Source organism: Danaus plexippus, chromosome 31 (assembly GCF_018135715.1).
Source record: "Danaus plexippus chromosome 31, MEX_DaPlex, whole genome shotgun sequence".
Classification (NCBI taxonomy): Eukaryota; Metazoa; Arthropoda; class Insecta; order Lepidoptera; family Nymphalidae; genus Danaus; species Danaus plexippus.
Window position 1 is genome coordinate 944,304 of NC_083558.1, and position 23,844 is coordinate 968,147.

The 23,844-nt window shown below is 33.1% G+C and overlaps 1 protein-coding gene across 2 annotated transcripts in view; it reads right to left on the bottom strand.

The window, feature by feature from the left end:
• The window catches only part of LOC116778358 (cytotoxic granule associated RNA binding protein TIA1), a 78,939-nt gene that overhangs the window by 6,276 nt on the left and 48,819 nt on the right, over positions 1 to 23,844 (bottom strand). For both annotated transcript variants that reach the window (XM_061525873.1, XM_061525872.1), the window contains 5 exons: positions 12,851 to 12,938; positions 9,835 to 9,910; positions 7,897 to 7,999; positions 3,279 to 3,459; positions 2,616 to 2,742 (listed from right to left, as the gene is read on the bottom strand). In XM_061525873.1, the coding sequence (XP_061381857.1) occupies positions 2,616 to 2,742; positions 3,279 to 3,459; positions 7,897 to 7,975 (387 nt within the window). In that variant the 5' untranslated portion in view covers positions 7,976 to 7,999; positions 9,835 to 9,910; positions 12,851 to 12,938. The remainder of the gene's footprint in view (positions 1 to 2,615; positions 2,743 to 3,278; positions 3,460 to 7,896; positions 8,000 to 9,834; positions 9,911 to 12,850; positions 12,939 to 23,844) is intronic.

A 23,844-nucleotide genomic window follows, 5' to 3' on the forward strand; every position in this document is an offset into this window, starting at 1 on the left:
AGTGATGTACAAAGGATAACTTATCTCTTAAAAGAGATCTCTACCAGAATATTATATTCACATTACATGGCGGTGAAGAGAAACATCGTGAGGAAACCTGGACTTACAATCGAATTATAAGTTTGAAAACGCCAATCCGCCTCGAGCGAGCGCGGTGATTAATGCTCTAACCTTGTCTAAATTAGAAGAGGCCCTTCCTCAGCAGAGGACGCCGATAGGCTGATGGTGACATTTATATTAAAAACTTTTTAAGTGACAGTGAATATTTACAAGTTTAATCACAGCCTTAATATAAACGCCAAATAGATGAGTGGAATAACATTTTCACGGACCTGTTATGATCTCAGCATTAGTAATGTATAAATCTCTCTATGATTCTCAAATCAAATGTTACATTTGAAAGAACATTCAAATCCGAATGAATGAATTCAAATATTCAAATGGAATGATCTTATAAAACATATATTTATTATGAATGTTACGAAAACGGAGGCAACGGATCGTATTTATTTCGTTTAATTGTAATTTAAGATTTAAGATCTGTCTGCTAACCTCTAGTTTGCATTTTTGTAACGGCCGGATAGTGCTTAAGTTTACCTTATGGTAGGTGGCGAAGCCTTAGGTGGTGGAGGCACTCAGTATAGGCTACAGACTATTCACTTTTGACTTAACGACTTGAACGAAACACTTTTGCAAGGACAGTTTTACGAGATTCTTGCAGCTGTATCAGCTTGGACTTCCCTCTTGGTATAGTTTCAAAGATAGCTGATTACCTAATAGCTAAAGGCGATTGGTATATACAAAGAATAGGTTTTAACTTAACTCCACCCTATCTGTGGAGCTTTTGTAGGTGGTAGAGTCTAGCTGCAGTCAGGGAACTACAGATCGAACATGGGCTGGCTGGACCGGGGAAGTACCAACCTCTCATAGAAGATCGGCGTGAAGTAGCCTTTAATGGCTGCGTTTGGTCCGATGAGTGAGAGAGCCGGTAGCCCTTTTCCTGACATTCCCTTATTCCCACCCTTCCCTATTCCTAAAATAACAAGGTTGGCAACGCATCCGCAAAAGACATGTTGCTGATGTCAATGGGCGACGGTAGCTACTGCCCACCAAGAAGGCCGTCTGCTCGTTTGCAACTTTACACATAAAAAAAAGATTTCCATTTGATTAACTCAGGGGTATCCATAGAAAATAATTTAATATTTTCGGTTATTTTATTATTTTAATTTCCACACTCCCGAAGTTTCGGTTACTTTGAAGCAACCGCGATCACTAACACGAGATGTATTATATTGTTGATCTCTGAGAAGAACTTTTCCATATTTTTGCAGATTATGGGAAATTAAAAATTTGACGATAATTATCAGGAATTGTACGGCTTCCTTTGTTTTTGGTATGTTTACTACGTTGGCAGAATTTTAAAATTTAGGCACTATACTGTACATTAAGAGCGGTACAGTCGTGTCCAAACAGGAGCTGCTCCAGTGATAACTTTTAACACTCAGTCTAGAATAACATCCTTACTATTTGTTCAAGTTAAGACTACGCAGTTTTAAGTAACCGTTCATTAGTAAGGAGTATCTTTGTTATGTGATCCGTGAAGTATAACTTTTTGTATATTAGTATTGACGTAGGACGTTTCCGTTGAATGGGACCCGTCAACGTCCTAATCTAGATGTATCATGGACGTGAGTAAAAATATCCCTAACATTTGTCCTAACAAAGTTCCTAATTGACTTCAGTGGAAGCTGTTCAATTTTATTACATTCATAAGTTAATCCCGGATCGCGTCTCCTTCATCCTACACGGCCCTGGCTGAATATACTATGCACGTCTTTGCACGGATGGTGGCTACATTTAAAACAACCTGCCAACCAACATTTGTCCTTAAGCACAAGAATTTCACCAAGCACTTATTTATCTGTCAAAACTTAACAGATAACAAAAAAATAATATTTACGTTACAGTTTATTAATGAGAAAACTGATGATTAGTTTATTTTTTTTTTCTATCATCCAAACAATATACAATGTTAAGCCCGAAATATAATCACTATTCATATGTAATTTTTTAATTATCCCTTTTAAATACATTAATAATTTTATCCAAACATTGTTCAACCCTTTCGGGGTATAAACAGGCGGTTGTTTGCGGAGGGATACCTCCGTCTGGATTGCGTATTTAGTAAAATCAAACCGTCAATATTGGTTTAAGTTGAACCAATTTAGTTATTTAAATTAAAAATGCTCGCTACTTATTTGTTTGAGAGTCATCTTTCTTGTTATAAGCTGAGTATAACGGGCACGGCTAATTCATTTGTACAATCCCAAAGTTAATGACCAATTAACATTTATATATATACATACATATATATGTGTGTCTGTAATATTGTAAAGAAGCTCATGATTACGTTCCCGATTTATGCATACATTTTGAGTATGTATTTCATGTTTGTTCATAAATAAATTATTTGAAATACCTTCCTTGCCCATCCATCGGCTGTTTGCAAAAAAGACTTTAGACGGACGAAGTCGTAATCACTTATGTCTATGAGTTATTTTAAATTGGATAGAAAAGCTTTTTCTGATTACAGCTGCACAGAGAGATTATATTACCTGTGCTCCTTGTGCGTTATTCGGGTCACCGGATTCCTTGCCCCAGGAACACTTCACAGGAGCTCCGTTAACGTCAGCATTGTGCACAGCAACTATAGCATGGGTCGCGCTCTCTTTGGTTGAGAATCTAAACAAGGCATCGTAATATTTTTTGTCATTAACCTCTAAATAGTTCCGAGTATCCTAGTTTTGTGCGCAAAAAAACAATGGGTGCATTGCATATGTCCAATAAGAAATAGATAAATAATTTTGAAGGATAATCAAAAGATTTTTCTTTTTGAATCTTGTGTTATCTAAGTTTGTTTTAATGCTATGCTATTTAAAATAAAATCTCAATGCTGGTTATTAATTTTAATGATAATGTCTTTAAAACTTTTAGTCTTATAGGAATAAACAAATTTGTCCGTAAAAAGAAATGGCTTAGATATAAGTCGCAATACGTGTGTGCTTGTTGAAATAAACAAAATCATATTTGTATATATTTTAATTAAAATGACATTCGTATTTAAGAATATTGAAATTCTAACGTCCATAAACATTTCCCGCTGTACAAGATCCAGTTAAAAAATACCAAATTAGTGGATATCAAAATATGAAGTCTATTGTTAAAAAATCTTAAGGGTTGAAAGGGAACCTATTTTGTAGAAAAGTCTGAGCCTATACCTGATAAAAGCGTATCCTTTATCCTTGAAGACGCGTATCTCCTGGATGGTCCCGAAGGGCTGGAAGGTCTTCTGCATGAGCTCCTCGGTGAGCCCGGCCGTAAGACCGCCGCAGTAGACCGTGCAATTGGTTGGGGAGCTCTGGTTGTAAACCTCGTCGAAGGTTAGCGGCTTTGAGTTTACTGTTGACGTGTTAAATACTTTTTTAGGAATCTATTTATAATTTTTCTCATGATTACCTAAATAATATCAGATTTTGGATCGATTTTAACTAATCTCAATCAATGGAAATTCTCAAACAGATTTTTAACAATACAAAGAGTTAAATTGGCATAAAATTTTCGATATCATTTTAAAATTAATTCCGTCAGGCACACAATACTTTTGTATGGAGTCCAATCAACCATCATCATCTCATCATCATCAGCCTATCGGAGTCCACTGCTGAGCAAAGGCCTTTTGTCACATGGAGAAAGTCAGAGCAATTATCACCACGGTAGCTCAAGGCGGATTGGCAATTTGGATAGTGCGTTCAACAGCTTTAGACGTGTAAACACGGAAATCACTAAAACCGAAGTTAGTTCTATTTTAAAGTTTTCCTACGTCAAAGGCAAATCGATTCGAGAAACCACAGACTTGGTTGATGCTTCGTCAGAAGCTGCGGGATCTCGGATGGGAGGTTTTATCGCATCCACCATATAGCCAAGTGACGCCAAGTGATTACCCCCTGTTCCTGCCCATGGCGAACGCCCTTGGTGGAGCAAAGTTGAACCCAAAAGGCTTGTGAAAAGTGGCTGTGCGAGTTCTTCACAAACAAGGAGGGGGTCTACGACTACTATTATGAAGTTCCGTCTAGATGGAAACAGATTACGAACAAAACGCCGCATATTAGAACTATGTCCTATCACTGTAACACTTTTTGTACAGCATTGAATAAAGAGCAAAAAAGCGGGAGGGAGGTATTTGGCATCACTTATAACCGATAATTTTAAAGACCGCAGAGTACCCGTGTTATCCTGAAGGAATCATTTTGTCTAAACTTAGTTGTTAAGTTCAGTTAAAATTTGAATTACTTGTGACTGTATGCAGTCTTATTAAAAATATTTGTATGTTTGTCTGTGTGCCAACGCGAGAACTATTCGCTGTTTTCTTGGTTCGTAGTTTTTGCCGGCCATAGCCTGAAAATGATCCGTATGAAGATGTTTTTTGATCCATCATCATAATGACTCACTGCTAGACTTGTTCTTTCTCTTTACAGGGGGAAATGTACTATTGCTGCCACGCTAGCCAGAAGGATTGGCAGAATGTTTTATTTAGTTTTTATTCTTTGAAGATGAACCTCGATAATTTATGTTAGAAAAAACCGTGCAGAATCTTATTTCGTACACGTCACTACGGATGGATATATTTAGAAATAATGCCTTTACAACCCTGCCATGAACATAGAATGTTATAAATACTACGTGCTCTTACAATTTTATTATAAAATAAGAAAAAATTGAGTCCAGTAAATACTAAATTAATTATATATATATATATATAAAATACGGGATTTAGTCATATCGTTTCTCTGTATTATGTAGGTATTGATGACATATTTTTTCATTCTGGTATACAATGTGCAAATTTTACAGAAGAAACTCGTATAAAAATATTATTTTATTTCAATCTCTATATGTCAAAAAAAACCTGGTGACAAAATAACAGATTAGGACTCTTTAAATTGTTGAAAACTCTTTATTTTAACTTAACAATGACATTGTACTATGAAATTATCAACCGTGGAAGCCAGTGCCTACACAAGTTTACACGCAAGTAAGCTCCTGTGCGTATTGCTATTGAATTTTACTAGGCGCTGCGCATGTCTATGTTTCTTCCAACATATATGTACAAATCAAAGCATAAAACAGTATGACATTTAGTGCCTTTTACCGCATACCACCTAAAACATTACCACAAGTTTGAATACTACATACGAAGGTATTGGTTTGAGCTTTTATAAAACTTGCAGTATGAGATTTATTTTATTCGGAAGTCAATATACGATCTGTGCCTCAAGTATATTGACGGAAATCAAATCAAATTCAATTTCCTAGAACCTATTGATCCGAATTCAGCAAATCCTTATTTTATTCAGATTCCTTGACTCATTTTGTATACTTAAACGATTCCTCTTTACTAGTAAAGAGGGATATATATATTGTAGGTATGTTATAAGTAAATTTAAATGTACTTAGTACATTTAAAAAATAATTTTTATTTGTAGTCAACAGTTTAATATATTTAAAAATAAACAATAAAATTTAAGTTTTAGGTAAATATAAATTATTTCAATTTGTTCTTAGATAAAGATAATTAAATGAAGTTAATCAAAATAAATGAATGAACATTCTAATAAGATACAATTCGTCAAAAAAATTAAATGTAAATGTAGATTATAAAAACGAATGATGTTTTTATGAAGGTCTGATAATGATCAGGAAGTCAGCCGACACCGGAAGGCATTAGCGTACAACGGAAATTACTCGGATTTTCGTGGATTTATAAGTTTTTTTTTTGTGTTTGATTTCCATTGTGACCTCAGTTTATCATAGCAATAGATAATTTATTAACGGATCGAGTACGATTTTGGTTAAAATCAGATTATTTTTTTTTGCAAAAGTATTATTACTCTGCCACGACTTACTTACGTTTGATTAATGGTACGGTGAGTGAATATAAAATTGCTTCACGCGATTATGACCTTTATGATTATTGTATAAGTGCTATCATCGTTTAATAACATTTCAAATATAATAAAGCCTTATAAATCTACCTCCATCGTCAAACCCCAATTCATACTTTATGAAGAATTTTAATAATATTACAAGGAAATTTTATATCACAAGGTCAAATTATAGATTCAAATGTAAATATTAATTAAATGTAATTAAATGAATGTAAATGAAGATTATAAATGTAAGTTGATTTAAATGTATTTTTGTATAAAATTATATATCACCATTCATCATACGGGATATATTTTGTTACAGAAAGTTAGGCTGTATATTAATATTTAAATTTAAACAAATTGTTTATTAAAAAAAATTTCGCTATAGAAACGAGATTTCTTTGTCTTGTTTTAATAACCCCATTCATTTGTTGTATCATGTCCATTGAATATAATAATCAAGCAAATTAACAAATACAAGAGCAGTATATTTATTTTAAAATAGATTTTTAAGTATATAAATATATATTTTTTGCTTCAACTTTACATAGAAATTAATTATCCGAATTACTTTGTGAAATACGAGGAAAATAAATAAAACGTAATTATCTTGATGACCGCAGGTTATATAATAATGGGAAACATTATAAGTTAATTGTCTGTTGTCATTAAAAATATTATGACTACGTAATTAAATCTTTCTATGTATAATTGTTTATTTCGAAAGTATATTTGTTTTATTGGAATGCCTTGTTTATATTAATATTATAACGTTCTTAGAACGTACTTCGAAGGTGGATCTAGTAGGTTCGTTTCAGATTTGGTTAGGAGAGAGGAGATTGGGAAGTGGAGGTGAGCGTTTAACGTGTTAGATAGGGCCTTTTAAACCTACACCTGGGTCGCGAGACCCAGGCACTGTTGAAGCTCCTCTCCCTGCAGCGATGGACCCGGCACCAGCACGGTGCATCCATGGAATGATGAGAGGTTTCGTCTCGAAATGTTTATTTATATTTAAAAAATATTCTCCACTCTCTGTTTCTGTTTATGGACGAATCTGTCTCTTTCTATTGCTACCTATCTCCCTTTCTCTAACTCCTTTAAAAGCCGTGGTGGTTCCAATCTATAAGTAGTATTTATCTCTTATCTTTGAATACCACCAGTCCAAGATATACTAGCGACACGTTTACCAATCTGACAATTTTGTAACACTCTACTCAAAATCATAAGATCTTTGTACGAATGGAAGGTCATTACAAAGCTGCTCATGTAGTTTGAATTTTTAATATCTCTCTCGTCTTCATCCGTTTGACGTGTTTTTATTTCAGTTATGAGGTAAATAAATAAAGAAATAAACATTTTTTATCATACAAGACAATATTTAGGAATAGAATTGTTAAAAAATTACGCCAATTCGATTGGAAAATTAAATAAAAGGCTATTAAAGGTTTATCAAAGAGCAATATTTAGAGGGTATGATTCGACTGAGGACCTGATGTCTTAAACATCAAAGCGACGGTGACTTAACGTTGCAGAGATCACGAATACTTAGGTTCGAATCCCGCTTGGGTCCAAATTTTTTCATTCATTATTTTCTTATAAAAATTTTGTTTAAATTATATTATGTTCAATGTATTTTAATAATTTTAATGTTATTGTTATGTGTCTCTAGCAATCCAGTCCAGAAATAAGTTCTGTTACAAGTGACAACACATATTTTTCATGACGATATGGCCATCCTGGCTGTTGGTTATGCTTAAAAACTCTTAATAGTATTTATAGCTGAGTATTTTTAAGGTATTAAAATCCTACGTAAAAAGTACAGGCACATATTTTTGGTAATCCTTAGTTTTGCGTCTTGTTATTGAGAAATACGTTTATATTAAACATCGTGGAGGACAGACGGACTTACGTTCGTTTTTTGGAGCTGGTGGTTTCCTTGTCGCCCAGTTAGTTCGTATAGACCTTGACCCCAACCACTGGCCGTTCATAGCCGTTATAGCTGACTCCGCTTCCTGTTGAGAAATTATTATATTAAACTGTTATCATTTCATAGCTTGGTCTGGTGAAATTTATAGCTTGGTTCGGTATCAAGCACTAGTGAACCAAGCACAAATTTTATTAAATATATAGCCGATATACTTTTATTATTCATTAAAATTTTCATCATGTTCTTTGACAATCTATTGCATAGAAAAATATAAAAATTTAAGTGAATATTTTTCTAAGAAACATATATATATATAAATAAAATTATATTGCTTGATTTATTGCTTCGATATTAAATATTTTTTTCATGTTAACCCCGCATTCGTTCCTTATCTATAACTGTATTGAAGGGCAGGCGAGATGACAGCACCAGTTTGACCAATTATTCGATTAAAATTCCCTTTTATTTGAAAAACCAAGCACAAGTACGGACTAAACACCTATTATGTACGAAAATCAACTTATTAATTATTTATATTAAAAATTTTATATTTAAACTATGAATGTATGTAATTTTGATGATTTTATAATAATTGTAGAACATTATAAATAAAATAAAACGATATACGGTTACTATAAGTTTGCATAGCGACTAAGTAACGCGTTAATAGTTTTTCATCCAAGCTTACTATAAGTTGGTCGGAAAAATCTAATAAGGACATCGCGTTTGCGGGTACATAAATATTTAAGATAAGTGTTTGGAGTTATCTAAGTAGAAGTTGGCTTGCGAACTCCATACTGAAAGTTTTTATGTTTCACTAATTGAGATAAAATATGGAAGCGTCCTCGAGGTGCAAGCAATGAGAATATGGACTAATATTTTATCAATTTTGATTGATAAAACATTGTAATGAAATGTGATATAGTCAAAATTAAGATCAATTCAAAAGGCTTCATCGGTTGTGTGAGAAATAGAAAAACCTTATCTTAGTCTGAGGTAACGGTAAAAGTTTTCGTGACAGAGAACATTGAACCTGAATCTCGAACGTTATCTTTGCGGAACGGTGAAAGTTTCCTAAACTACCGAGTTTAGTACAGCCGACATACAGCCAACGAACTGAAAGTGTCAAAGTGTTAAATAAATCTATTTTTCATACAGTACAAGTACGCTTGAAATACACCGTGAAAGTATCACAAAAAAATTTCAGTTTTACAAACAGATTTAAATAAATAGCCCTTAAATAAATAATATAACATATACACCAACCTCCTTTTTTTCAGCGTCGGTTAAAAAAATTTATAAATACGACTGATATTAAATTTACTGCTACGAAAAATTTTGATATACATAAAAATCCAGGCGATATTACCACGTGTGTTGGTTCACGTGGGGGAACTAAAAACTGTCTGTATTGAGTTAATTTTAACGTGGTAAGCTATATGAAAGCGGTTACAGCCGTGCATGAATAATATAAATTTAACTCGCTTGTCATACATCGATTCACACGTAAATATATAATGGGACGTTGCAAAATTTAATATGCGTAATTATTATATATATACATATATAATAAAATACAAAGAAAATATATATGTATATATATATGTCTGTATGTATTTTCTTGGATGAAGTAATTTTTATGTAACGAAATTTTTTTTATCTTTAGAACATTCAACAGCATTGTAAATATATATATATATTGTTAAAAAATATTATTTATTCAATAAAAATATTGAATTCTTTATATACTGATTAAATTAAATTTGGTAATAAATAACTCTGTTGCAGGCTGTTTGTTTTTCTATATTATAGAAACTTTTTTGTTTTTTTTTTGTGAAAAACACGTCGAAGTAATATTAAGTGATATTAAGGAATCGTATTAAAGATTATATGAATTACGGTGCTGTTTAAAATACTTACGGATTTCTTAAGGAAGGACACGAAACCGTATCCTTTAGATTTGAGCGTCTGAGGATCACGAACGACGCGACAATCCCTGAAAAAAGAACTGGCTGTTAACAAGACCAAATAAATATGTAACACCTTTTATTATTCTACTATATCATCATCATCATCATCATCAGCCTATAGGAGCACACTGCGGAGCAAAGGCCTCTTCTAATATAGAGAAGGTTAGAGTATTAATCATCACGCTCGCTCAAGAGGGGTTGGCGATTTCAAACTTATAATTTGATTATAAGACCAGGTTTCCTCGCGATGTTTTCCTTCACCGTTCGTCATTGGTGTCTAAATACTCTTACAAAGTACATATGACTCGGAAAAGATCATATTTGTACTTGCCAGGTTTCGAACCCGCGCCCTCATGCACGAGAGGCGGGCCTTTAACCCCCAGGCCACCACGACTTCAACTTCCTACTATTTCCCACCAACATAACTCCGTTAACTTGAAAAACGATGATAAGATTCATTATAAAGTGTATGTTTTTGTTAATGAAATAAATAAAAGCGTCGTAAAAACCATCAAACTGTCGGTTTGAACGTTAGTAATGTTGTCAGTTTAAAATAGTAATTGACGTATCTGTGTGACAGATGCTGTGATTGGTGTTTTTATCTCAGTTCCTATCAGATAAGGGTCAGGTTTACAACTTAAGAAGTGGCCCAAAATCTGTAGATTTCCATTATTTTTTCTATATATCTCAAGAATATGTACCAATTCAGACTTTTAAAATATAAGTCCATTTATTTCATAATTTAGGACAATATTCGATAACGTAACAAACAAATATATATATTTATTTAATTTAAAAATGTTGATAAGTTATTTATAACTACTAACCAATAGTATATAGTTGAACGCTGAAAAATCATAGCAAGCTCATAAAATCGAATCTATTGAGAAATTTTTCATCTCGTTCCACCGACCGCTAACGACTTTCAAACTTTGGGTGCTATTTAGTAAATATTACGGAATTCCGCTGAAAGTTTACTCGGTTATCCGATATTTTAAGAAGCCACGAGTGTCATCATGGAGCGGCGGCCATTTTAGCTAACGGCTAATTTCGTTACAAAATGGCCGAATAATATCATCCTCACTTTGTGTGTCGGGTTTCTTTGGTTGGGGAAGGAATTTTATAATGTTCAATGCGAAAAATCTTGAAGCCACTCGTTTGGTATCAGATTTTACTGAAATATTTTATACTAAATTTACTATAAATTAAACGATGTTCTCATTCGTTACGCTGTCTTGTTACACAGACCTATCGTTTTTTATATGTCCAGAGTTTATCCCAAATTAAGTATATTAAGGACATACTTATAAAATACTATTGTTATTAATATATATATTTTTAGTGTGTACGAGAGATTTGGACATGTTTCAATTATGTTAATATGAAAAAGCTTTTGCTTATGGCCGCCATATTTCTATATTAAATACGTGACTTGTCAAATGAAAAAAAAAATTTTTCCGAGAACCTCAGTCATATGTTACAGAGAAGACATATTGCGGAGCGAAAAATAGGAACAATTTAGTTAAATGTTTGGCTTATTAACATAAAAATATATATTTATAATTTCAAACTTTGAAACTGTAAGTCTAATCGAAATGTGAACATATGATAGGCTTGTTTTAAACAGCTTCGATTATGTCTGATTGTTAAATTTACCTTCAAATAATGTAGATTTTCTTAAATATATAATTCAATAAGACAAATTAATAAAAAATATTTACAATCTATGTAAAGTGAATGAATCAAATGTGACAGTTGAGTTTTTTTTCATTCTATACATTATTTCAGCAACGATCCACATTTTCCATCCAAGTTGAACCTCTTCCAAGTCTTGGCTGTATGGATGGAGCTTTTTTCGCCAGCTCTGACATTGACATGTCTCGTTATTATTTTTTTTCTATTATTTCAATCTTATTATCGAATCTTCGATAAATTTAAAGTATTTAAAGATTTTTCTGGACAAAATCTTTTCATGTGACAGACAGATAAAATATTTAATTTAATTGAAATATAATTATTGCTGCATGTTATATAAAATCGACCTGTTATTTTAATCGATTGAGAGACGCCATTTTGTTCATGGCGTGATTTAATTTTTAAATGTTATTCGATATATAAAATTTATATACATGCTTATTTGTTGTTGTAGATTAATGACGAGAGTTAGAATTACGTGTTGATTTCTTTATAAATTATCCTAGATTATTTGAATTATATTATTAATGGGATAATATAATTCTACGATTTAGTGTTTTACTATAACAATATTATATTTATAAAGCTGCCTAGTATATATATATATTACGGAAAAACATCACTCACAAAAGTATTTTTCAGCCGTATTTTATAAGAAAAATATATTATATATTGTTTATCTTCTCGTTGTGTTTTCGGTCGGATAAAAACTAAAGCTTTCGAACAATCACGGATACATTTCAGATTAAAGAATAGTTTTTTGGGAACGTAATCATTCTTTTTATCAGACAAAGTCTGAGTGACGTCTTACTTATGAGAACTTGGCAAGACTTGTAAGGTTAGTGAGTTATTATAAGCGGAAGATATTTAAGTTATAAATAATATTCTTATATGTTTTAAAACGTAGTGAATAACGTATATTATGTTGTTTAACGTCTTGTAAGTGTGTATGATAGGCGGAAGCGTTTTTTCACCGCCGGCACTAAGGCCACGCCCTGACGTCATTCGATATGCCAAGTCGTTTGGCAATCTGGCAATGTTTTATCTGACTTTATTGCTATGATAGTTTTTGTATATATATAGGATTTATGTAATAAATAATATTCCATTAGCTATAATACTATTTAAAGTTTAAAGTGACTACTTCTAGCTTTTTTAATCTATGACCTACAGTTAAGTTGTAAGCTATGTAAAGTTAAAATAAACTAAGAAAAATATATAAAAAATTTAATGGAAAAACAATAAAATTATATTAATTGTAATAAACTTACGATATTTCGCCGAATGGGGCGAAGGCGTCTCTGAGATTCTGCGTCTCAATCTCCGGGCTGAGATCACCGACGAAGATGTGGTAGTGTTCTGTAACAAACAATAAATTATATATATATATATATGATAATAAGTAATTCAGTCGATTTGTTTCGTAAAAATTACGAGCGGTTCTGAATAGGGTAGTTATTGTCACTGGGGGTGAGGGCGGCCATTATGCGATTGACAGCTGTCAAACGAAGTGCACAAGTCTAACCTATTGGCTCATGACCTCATAATCCATTTTCATCTTGTTATTTGACTGTGATTTTAAATACTGTTGTAAAGAAATGAAGTAAATAGGATATTGGACAGTACGAGTGTGCTTTTGTTTTGAGTTCCGATCGTTACAGCGCCCATGATGGACATGAACAGCCAAGACCGCCGTGAGGTATCTCCTGACGATCTTATAAATGAGAAAAATATTGTTATTTTTAAATTTTATATTCAAGTATTTTTAAGTTAATTTTGTTAAATTTAACATTAATGACAGTAAATTATATTTTTTTTATTATACTATTGATGCAATAAAAAAATCATTAATCTATTAATTTATATCATCCGAATGTTCTAGAGGATGAGAATTAAATTTTATTTTTGTGGAATTAAAGCTCAAATTGCTTTTCCTCCGCCATTATCTTAAATCGAAAATCACATTTATATAGATATTTTAATCACAGTTACGCTGTAAATGAGACGATTTATGTTAAAAAATACTTCAAATTCAACAAAATAAACTCATTTAAATATAATATGTAATTTTAAAAACATCTCATCAATCATCAATACATATTATAAAACAAAGTCCCTCGCCGCCTCTGTCTGTCTGTTTTAAATCATTTAAATCGGGTTACCATTTGAAAGTTATCATAATATAAGTTTAATAATTCTCAAAATTAAATAGGCTATTTTATATTGTTTGTAAAGAGCCCGTGCGAAGCCGGGGCTGGTGCCTAGTATATATATATCTCTTGGTTATTCTCAAACAGATAATGACATAATTAGTGTGTATTGAACAGTCAAATGATTACTGGTTTTGTTTATAACTATAAGGGGACGAAGTTTGCCTTTTGAACGAGTTTACAACTTCCTTAAGTTGATATTGATTATGTTCTGTTGTGATATATAATTACTTTTATCTTTTACTAAATGTTTAAAATATATCATCATCATCATCGGCCTATCGGAGCCCACTGCTGAGCAAGGTCTCTTCTCGCATGGAGAAGGTTAGAGCATCAATCGCCACGCTCGCTCAAGACGGGTTGGCGATTTCAAACTTATAATTTAAATTATAAGTCCAGGTTTCCTGACGATGTTTTCCTTCACCGTCCGTCAGTGGTGTCTAAATACTCTTAGAAAGTACATATGATTCGGAAAAATCACATTTTGTATTTGACAGGTTTCGAACCCGTACCCTCATGCGAGAGGCGAGCCTTTAACCTCCAGTCCATCCCGACTTATATACGATGTTGTAATTTACAATATTTGTCTGTCAGTCTCCGTGTTTCAGTTCAGAATTGTAACTGTTGAATAGTTATATAGGAACTTTCACTATTAGACAGAGAATAACCTGATTACTATTTTCTGAAAAATAAAAAATACTATTTATTTCGAACGAAGTTGCGGGGGGAGCTAGTAAATAGAATCAATTGAACTAGATTTTAATTAAGAGGTTTAAATATAATTAATTTCCAATAAGCACAGTCGCCTCAGTGACATATATCATAAAAATTTCATGGTGTCTCAACCGGGTAAGTACCACCCTGTCAAAGAAGATCGGCGTGAAGCAGTCCTTAATGGCTGCGTTTCGTAGGACGAGTGAGAGAGCCGGTTGCTCTTTCCTTTTTCCCACCCTTTTCCCAACCTTTCCTCTCTCTCTTCCCCAAAAATGTTTCGGAAGTTTCGGAGTTATGAGCGGATTGGGACGTATTTTCCACAAAGACGGACAAATAACAGACGGAAATTGTTTGACATTAACATATTTGGAGGCAGAAGTTTTCTTGGCGCGTTCATGTCTGTTTAATTGTTAAAGCTTTACACACATATGTACACACACACACACACACACACACATATATATATATATATATATATATATAATTTCACAAACAGTTCTGAATACATTTTTGATACATTTAACCTGGTGTATTCTCTGTTTCTGACAGCATCGTCCTCTCACTGAAGATCCTCATATAGTATTCATGACAGACGCTTCTCCTTCACGACTGAGAGCGTCCTGACCTAACGCTCTTACTCCTTCAGTACAATCCCATACATCCTCACCATACTCCGAGAGTCTCATGGAGACAGTTCCTGGAACAGCTCTTAAAGATGTCGGTGAAGGTAGCCGCTCGCCATCAAGTGAGCCAACACCTCGTTTATCAGCACAGAAGTATCTTAAACCTCTTCGTTTCTCACAGCCTTGTAATAGACTTGTACAGTTTAGATGAACTATTTTCGATATCAATTTAATTGAATTCGTCGAGCGAACAAGTTGCCGCCGTACTTGTATTAACATTTATATTTGATACTGAACAGAAATGTAATAGAAATATTTTACTGCTACGCCAGGCTTTTCGGCTTCATCCGCTGGGATTTTGGTTGTTTGAGAAACGAGTTATTGCTTTCCTGGAATCTATATAAGTTCATAGAGTTCATAGACACTCTGCCTAAAAAAATTCACGTAGTAACTGATTACATAATAGGGACGTAAGTTTTTATGGTCCTAGGAATTTGAGGACTATGCAAGTGTATATGAATTGTGAAGGCCAAAATACTAGAGCATTTTGTTTCCTACGCATATTTTTTTCGGTATAAAATCCTGCAGTAATTATGTAGTTGTATGTTTAATATTAATAAATACCTTTTATTGAGACGTTCAGGTAGTTTATCGGGGACAGAATAAAAAATGATTTTTTTCATTTTACATATTAATGGCATATATTTAAAAACGATCCAAAGGAACCTGTTTCGCTGTATTAATTTGAAGGGGATTTTTTTTGGTGTTCTACGGTGTTTTTCTTAAATTGAGTTATTTCCCCAGGCGGACTCTCTCTTATAGAAATAACCAGAAAAGTTTTATGTTAAGGTATGAGAATTAACATATTTCTTATAAAAAATGTTCGTAAATTGTTTTCTTGGAATTATTGCTTGGTAATATTTTATTTATTCCACAACTTACAATATACATCTTACCTCTGCTATAATTTCAATAGAAAGAATTATGACACGTTATTTATTACGAAATATACTTAGTAATTTATATACAAACAAGATAAATTGCTGTATACAGACGAGTTATAGTCCATAAATACAGAAAATTGAAAAAAAAGGACATTTAATTAGGAAAATTGGCCGATATTTTTTTGGGAGTGAAGTAAGGACAATGTATTTGATGTGTTTGACGAATCAATAACATCGGTCTTAAAACAGCCGATAGCGATTGATGGAACACTTTAAAACGCACATACAAATCACAGGTCAGACCAGTCGGTATTTTGTTTTACACGATATTTTCTGATTGGGAATTATGTGTAGGTTTGAGAGAATTGAACGTACAGAACGAAAGCGCATATGATATTACTATGGTAAGTACAGCGTGTGGTGCTTGGAATCTGTGTGAAGGGAAGGTCTCTTCAAACAGTCTTCTGTAGGTCACCGCGTGTCGCTGCATTATTCATGTAACCGGAAACTATTTCACCGTTCTAAATCACCTCAACCTTCCAAATTAACGTTTACATTGAAGGCGGGAAAATTTTGACTTATCAAAGAATATTTGGTGTGTAGCTAACCTTCTGTTGTTTTATTTTGGGACAATTTCATTAAACAATCAGAGAGTTATTTAAATGATGTAAGTTTTTCGGATGCTACGCGCTTTATATCTGCATAATATTGAATATACCTTTGCAGTAACCGATCACGGGCACGCGTTATTAATTTGTCTGATTTTATTAAACATCTCTGATGTCATTGACCAGAGACAATTTAATTTTTTTTTATTCATCCTTCAAATTCGGATATATATTCCACTGAACTCTTAGAACGAATAAATAGTTAACTTAAACACTTACAGTACGAAAGTTTATCGCTCACTAATCATGGTACGACGGGACGAGAGATCAGATCAGCAATTCAGATAATTTTTGATTTATTCTCATTATTCTAACAATGATGTAATACTAGACTTCTATTCTACGTTTTTTGCTATTAATTACATGAATAACAACTAAATAATAAATATAAATTATAGTCATTTAATTCACAATTTCATATTATTTAAAATAGCCGTGAATAAAGGTACAAGTTTGGTACGTAGGTTCTAGCTACGACCTCGTAGCGTTATAGTGTTTGTTGGAGACTTTCCCCCTTGGATTATTGAACTGCCTTCAGAATGAAACTAACCAACCGTCAGCGCCATCTATCGTCAGTGTCGCGTCACTTCACACAATATGACTGTCATGAAGCGTTCCCGGGAACTACACGGACTGAAGACACATTATATACTATGTGCTATTAATGTATGGGATAAAATCATATATATATTGTTGTCTAAGTGATTTCAATGAGGAATCAGACACGTGAAACACAGTATATAAGACAATAGTTTTAAAACGGACACGATAATCATATTTTTACGTCAGTATTGTTTTAGATTAAGGCTCTCTGAAGCGTTTTACCATCAGAACAACCTAATTTATTTAACTATTCCAAAGTTCCTGGTAATTCTGGATAGTTGTAAATAACTTTGTTAGGGTTTAGATGTTTGAGGGGTCTTGAAATACGCAACCGGTATATTAATCCATTTTGATACACACACACACACACACACACACATACAACCACACACGCACACGCACAAATATCCTGATATAATTTAAATCATCCAAGAATTCAGGTTAATAAAATATCTACAAGGTGAAGTAACTTCTTCAACTGTGTATTAAACCTTGCTCCATTTGATGGAACTTTCGAGGAGTTTCTTTTTTTTTTGCTCTTAAATATTTATGAAACACAGCCTCCCCGCTCAGGAAAGAGTTCTGTTTGGTCAGACGTTAAAAAAAATGTTAAGCGTTATATTGAAGTTAGGTTCAAAGAGTCATCAGAATGAGCCATTCATAGGGAGAGAATACGCCACAAATGTTTTACATTTTGAAAGCTGATTGTCTTACACTGCTTAACAAAATTGCATCGAAATCGATCAATCCGTGTAAGAGCCATGAAGCCGCAAACGTAATTTTTGCGTAGTGCTAAAATTAATAATAATTACGTAAAAATTAATATTAATTACGTAAAATTATTATTAATTACGTACGGGAATATAACTTAACTATATATATTATACCCAGGGATAGTTTGACGACAGCTGACAGGACTCGTCCTAAGGTACTGACTGATTAATATTTTTATGGTCATTGCTAGTCGGATACATTGATCCATAGTTATGATATTTCGCTTTCGCAAACAAACATATTATGAGAATAGTCCGTGTCAGTATCGGCTGATGATAAGAAGACTATATAGTAATAATCTTTGGCACTTACTATATATACATATATATATATATAGTTGTACTGTTTGTATGTATTATAAGAACAGCTTTTTTGTTAACGCATGTAGATGTTTGCACGACGTAACAGAATGGATATATATTTTTATATTTTTTTGTATGTCTGTCTCTTTGCTGACATTTCAGGGACACGACCGTTAGTCACGAAGAGGACGAAACAGAAGAAAAAGAAAAATAACTGTCTCTTTGCTTCTGGTAAAACTGTTACGAAGGACCAATTTTGTTTGGACTTTCTCCAGCAGATAGCTGATATAATGAGGTATGACTTAGACTACATTTATTATAGATATAGCAGTCAATTTAATTAGTATGACCGATGTGGAAATATATTTTCCAAGCGATAAAAGTCGCGTGTGTAGGTCGTCGGTTACAAGAAAATGTCCAAAAAGTTTTTGTTGAATTATCTCAGAAGACATTACAATGTTATTTTAATTAATAAGAGAGGAAACCTCTCAGCATTCAATGGATTCACCGTGCGGGTGCCGGGTCCATCGTTTCAGGGAGAGGAGCTTCAACAGTGCCTGGAACTTGGGACCCAGGTGTAGGTTTAAGTGGCCCCTATGTAACGCGCGTTAAACGCTCGCCTCCACCGTCCAAGCTCCTCTCTCTACGTATCACTAAAGATATTGTGGACATCTTATACAATTAAAACGCTAACTTCTGTTCTACTCTGTACAATCTCGTAGAATATTTCAATCCATCCGTTTTCATCTAAAGAATTTCGGTATCATCTTATTAAGTAGCTGGTCCAAGGTTAGGAGAGGAGCGTTTTAAAAATCGTATAATATTTAGTCGTACCTTGATTGCTAGTGACGGTAAGACAAGAAAATCTTTAATATATATATATATATATATATATAATAATCAATTTGCGTTACTTTTTTCTTGCGGGTCATAAAAACGCTGTTTCCCGTAAACTCTCCCCAGCCTAACTAGACATTCCATTCAGGGACAATATTTTTCTTTGTCCAACCCCTGTTTATCTTTAATAGCTCCATCCAAATCTCTTCCCCCGAGGGTACATTCGTTATAATGTTTTTTTCTGTTAGGTTGAATTTCTAACAGAGTCCCATTTTTTTCGCACAGCATGGAACAAAATCTGTTTTGGTGGGTAGTTTAGTAGTTATCGGTCTATTTCATGAAGAACAGATAATCAATATCTGATGAAATATGAGAGCATTTTTGGCAATTTTAATTTCATGTACTATATATATATATATATAAAAATATTATTCTTAGGATTATTAAAAAGGAAATGAATTGATTTCGTGTCACGAAAAATATAAGTTATTTGAATCTACTATAAAATCTACTTTAAAAAAAAATATATATACTCGTATGTGTATTGTCTTAGATTTAATCGTTCTAAGCCAACAATAAAAAAATTAAATTCTTCTCAACAACATATCAAATTGAAGAATTTTAACAATAGTCCTAGAGATAATTTTCCTATTGTTGTCAATTAAGTAATTTTTTTTTCAAGAATCACATTATTTGTTTATATATCAAAAATCTATTTGTTTTACAACGATCGGCGAATTTGTAAAAATGACTTCAATAATAAACCTACAACCGCATCAACATATTTAACTTACTGGTTTATTGCGAGGAAAACGTCGGATTAAGTCTACTGACATAGAATAAATGTTACGTATACGTGTGAAGCAAAATTTTTAAATTTAAATTTAAAAGATTTCCGGGTATTCAAATAAGTCTAAACCGGGAAATGCTGAGAAGGTTTCAATACCGTCGTTAAGATTCCGCAGTTTTCAAGGAAGCGAATAAATAAAACGTGAATTAAGTTGGCTAAGTCGTATCGAACACTCAAAGCGATTGGTGGGCTTGGGGTTTATGTTTTATGAGAGCGTCTGTTCTGGAGATGAGAATGTATTGCAGGTCCAGGAGTTAGCGGAGACAGCCGTGAAGCCAGCGTAACAGAGGTCATAACAAAAACATTATGTGATTGGAAGAAATTAAATTAAATTAAAATAATATTTTCGGATAGCTTAGCGTATTACATTATTTTAAAAAACTACATAATCCCGACGTTTCTTTGCAGCAACCGTGATCACGGGCGGGCGAGATGATTTTGTTATAACTAGTTTTTGCACGCGACTTCGTCTGTGCTAACTTTGGAAATGTATAGCGTGTTGAACCCATATGTTACTCAACGGCCAGCGACATCTATTAACTGTTTCACTGTACTTCATATTTCATACAAGTATTATGACTCGATTCCGCTTTATTACGCGGAATTTTAGGATAGATTATAACCTATATCTTATTCTGATGTCCAATCTACATAACTGTTAAGTTTCACCAAAATCTGTCCAATCGTTTTTGCGTCATGGAGCAACAAACATCCATACGTACAAACTTAAGTATTCACTATATGTGTGGAGGTAGTTACTGTGCCACTTATTGCAACTATCGTGATATATTTTTTTATTCACATAGTTCTGTCTATGAACATATTAAATTTAAATTTTACATTTATTTTGATCTAATATATAATTTCAACGATTTTTTCGACTATTTTATTTCGTTTCGCAATTAACTCACTCTATAAAATTGAGTAGTAATTTTAAAAAGTCAAGTCAACTAGCAGGCAGAACATTTTTATGCCTTCGACACTGATAAGTGATTAAAAATATTGTCAGATCTAAAACATATAACCTCTTTTAAAACGTCGAGCAAAATTTTCTAGTATACTCAACCAGTCTCATTGAAAACTCGACTTAAATCTAAAGGTTTACGGTTGAAATTCGTCTGCGAACGCTTTGAACATTAATGGAATACTTATTTAAAATATTGTGTATAAGATTGTAGTGTTAAAGTGATCGAATAAATCACAAACTCAAACCGACCTTAATTGCTTGAAAATAAAGTCGACATTCGTCTGCACAAGTCGGGTTATGGATGTAGCATTAAAATAATTCAGGTCAAACTTAACCTTATCCATATAAAAATAAGGTCGGATTCAGCTTGTGTTACACATGTAGTACAATACTGAATTTTTTATTTCATTGTTAAACTTTTCAGTATTTGTTCTAGATGTTTTTATAGGTGCGGGTTCGAGTCCCGCCGGGTTTTGAGTTTAATTTGTGTTTTATATTGTAATGGCGGAAAAAATCTCAAACAAATTGATCTTGTATTTGACTTGTTTCGGTTAACTTTGGTAGTGATATGTGGTATTGAGTAAAAAAATATGACAAAGACTTTGTCATGGATAAAAGCTAGGTAGGATATACATATGTGTGTGCCTGTTTATTCCGGCCAATCTCTGAAACGGCTTCACCGATGTTCATGGAACTCGGACTGACAGATAGCGTAAATGACAAAGAGCTATAGGCTGGTGTTATTTCAGTAATTTATATATTTTTATTAATATAAACAGTTGCAAAGTTATTGTTAAAATTCAAAAATATAAAAAAAAATATTTTTTACATTAATCTAAACACATAACCCCATCTTTACCGACTGCGGGTGTTACAAAAATCAATACAAGGGTATGCAAATTATGTTTGTGTATAACCTGCTCGGCTCGGCTCATCGATGTCCGTGGTATAAGCCATAGAAGATAACGTTTTTCTTTGAAGTAAAAATTAATTTTTTGTATACCTTTATAAGTGAATTAAATTGAAACGTAGAATTAACACAGTCATAGTTTATATTGAGATGAAGTGTATATGGGTATTATTTATGTGAAATATATTGAATTATATAAAATAAACATCAAACACACACACACACACATATAATACATCAATCCGTGAACATTCCTCAATGTGCGTGTCGTCACTGAATGTTAAACATCACACACATTACCACGACTCACACACACATATAATACATTGATCCGTGAACATTTCTCAATGTTTGTGACGTCACTGAATGTTAAACATAGTGACGTTTATATTATACTATTGAACGTGAAAAGTTTTGATGTTATTGAAAACATATACATGTAATCTACAATTACTTTTAATTACTATTTATATAAGATAAACTATTTCTAGAAGATGTGCGTTACACTTAATAGGGAGTTATGTCTGTTTATAAATCCAAAAAAAAAACTCGTAAACAGCTAATAACCGGCAGCGACATCTAGTGTCAGCGTCACGTAACTTTATGCTAAGTACGTTATGATGTAATCCTGCTTGATGCGCTCTGAATTTTGGGATGAATTTCATCCTATTTGCTATTCTGAGGTTTAATTTATATCAGTGGAAAGTTCGTCAAAATAGCGTTAGTAGTTCAATAAAATCTCAGACACCTCTCCGTCTCATCACTCAGACCACACAGAGCGGTTACACGAGCGAGATCCCGTACCATAATATTCGTAGGACGCGTACAGATCCACGATAATATTTTATCTGCTCGAGTTGAGGCGGTATTCTGTGAAATTAAATGTTTTGTTAAATTATAATACATGCTATGTTAGATTATGAACTAGCTGTTACCCGCGACTTCGTTCGTCAAAAAAAAATACAACGTAAAAAGGTTATTTCAGTATTAGAAACACACCAATTTTATTTATATGTATAGATAGATAACTTATAGTCAGATTTTAAATTTACCTTACCAATGGTTCGCGACTTTAAACTTTGAGTATCACGTGGAAGGTTTAAAAAAGATACGATATTTAAATATGGCCTATTATTTGAGATAAGTTTAAACAAGCATTTTAGTTAAATTACACAGTTATCTAATATTTTAAACGATAGCAATTTTGCCCGGTAATTCAATCTGTCTTGTTGAAATTTTGATGAAGATCTCAAATAATTTTAGTACTTACATTTCACGCTTACCTCGCGTTTGCACTACGGACGGAGAGTTCGCAGTCTTCGCGTATAGTATTAACGTAGGCTACTGAATTATAATGTTGCGTTCTAAAATTCGGTTTAAGCGACATGGGACGAAAAAAAAAAAAATATAATTTTACTAATATTCTTAACATTACTAAATCAGGAACATAAATATTTCTTACCCAATAATTCGATTAAAAAGACCTTATAATTTTTATTTCATATTAAATAAGATACGTGAGATTTAATGGCACACTCGTGCACCCAGAATCATAGCTTTCATTATCACTTTTGATAATCGGGGGCGTGATTATGTATTATATCATCATCAGCTTATCGGAGCCCACTGCTGAGATAAGGCCTCTTCTCACATGGAGAGGGTTAGAGCATTAATCACCACGCTCGCTCAAGGCGGGTTGGCGATTTCAAACTTATGATTTGAAATTACAAGTCCAGGTTTCCTCGCGATGTTTTCATTCACCGTCCGTCAGTGGTGTCTGAATACTCTTAGAAAGCACATGTGACTCGGAAAAGATCACATTGGTACTTGCCAGGTCTCGAACCCGCGCCCTCGTGCATGAGC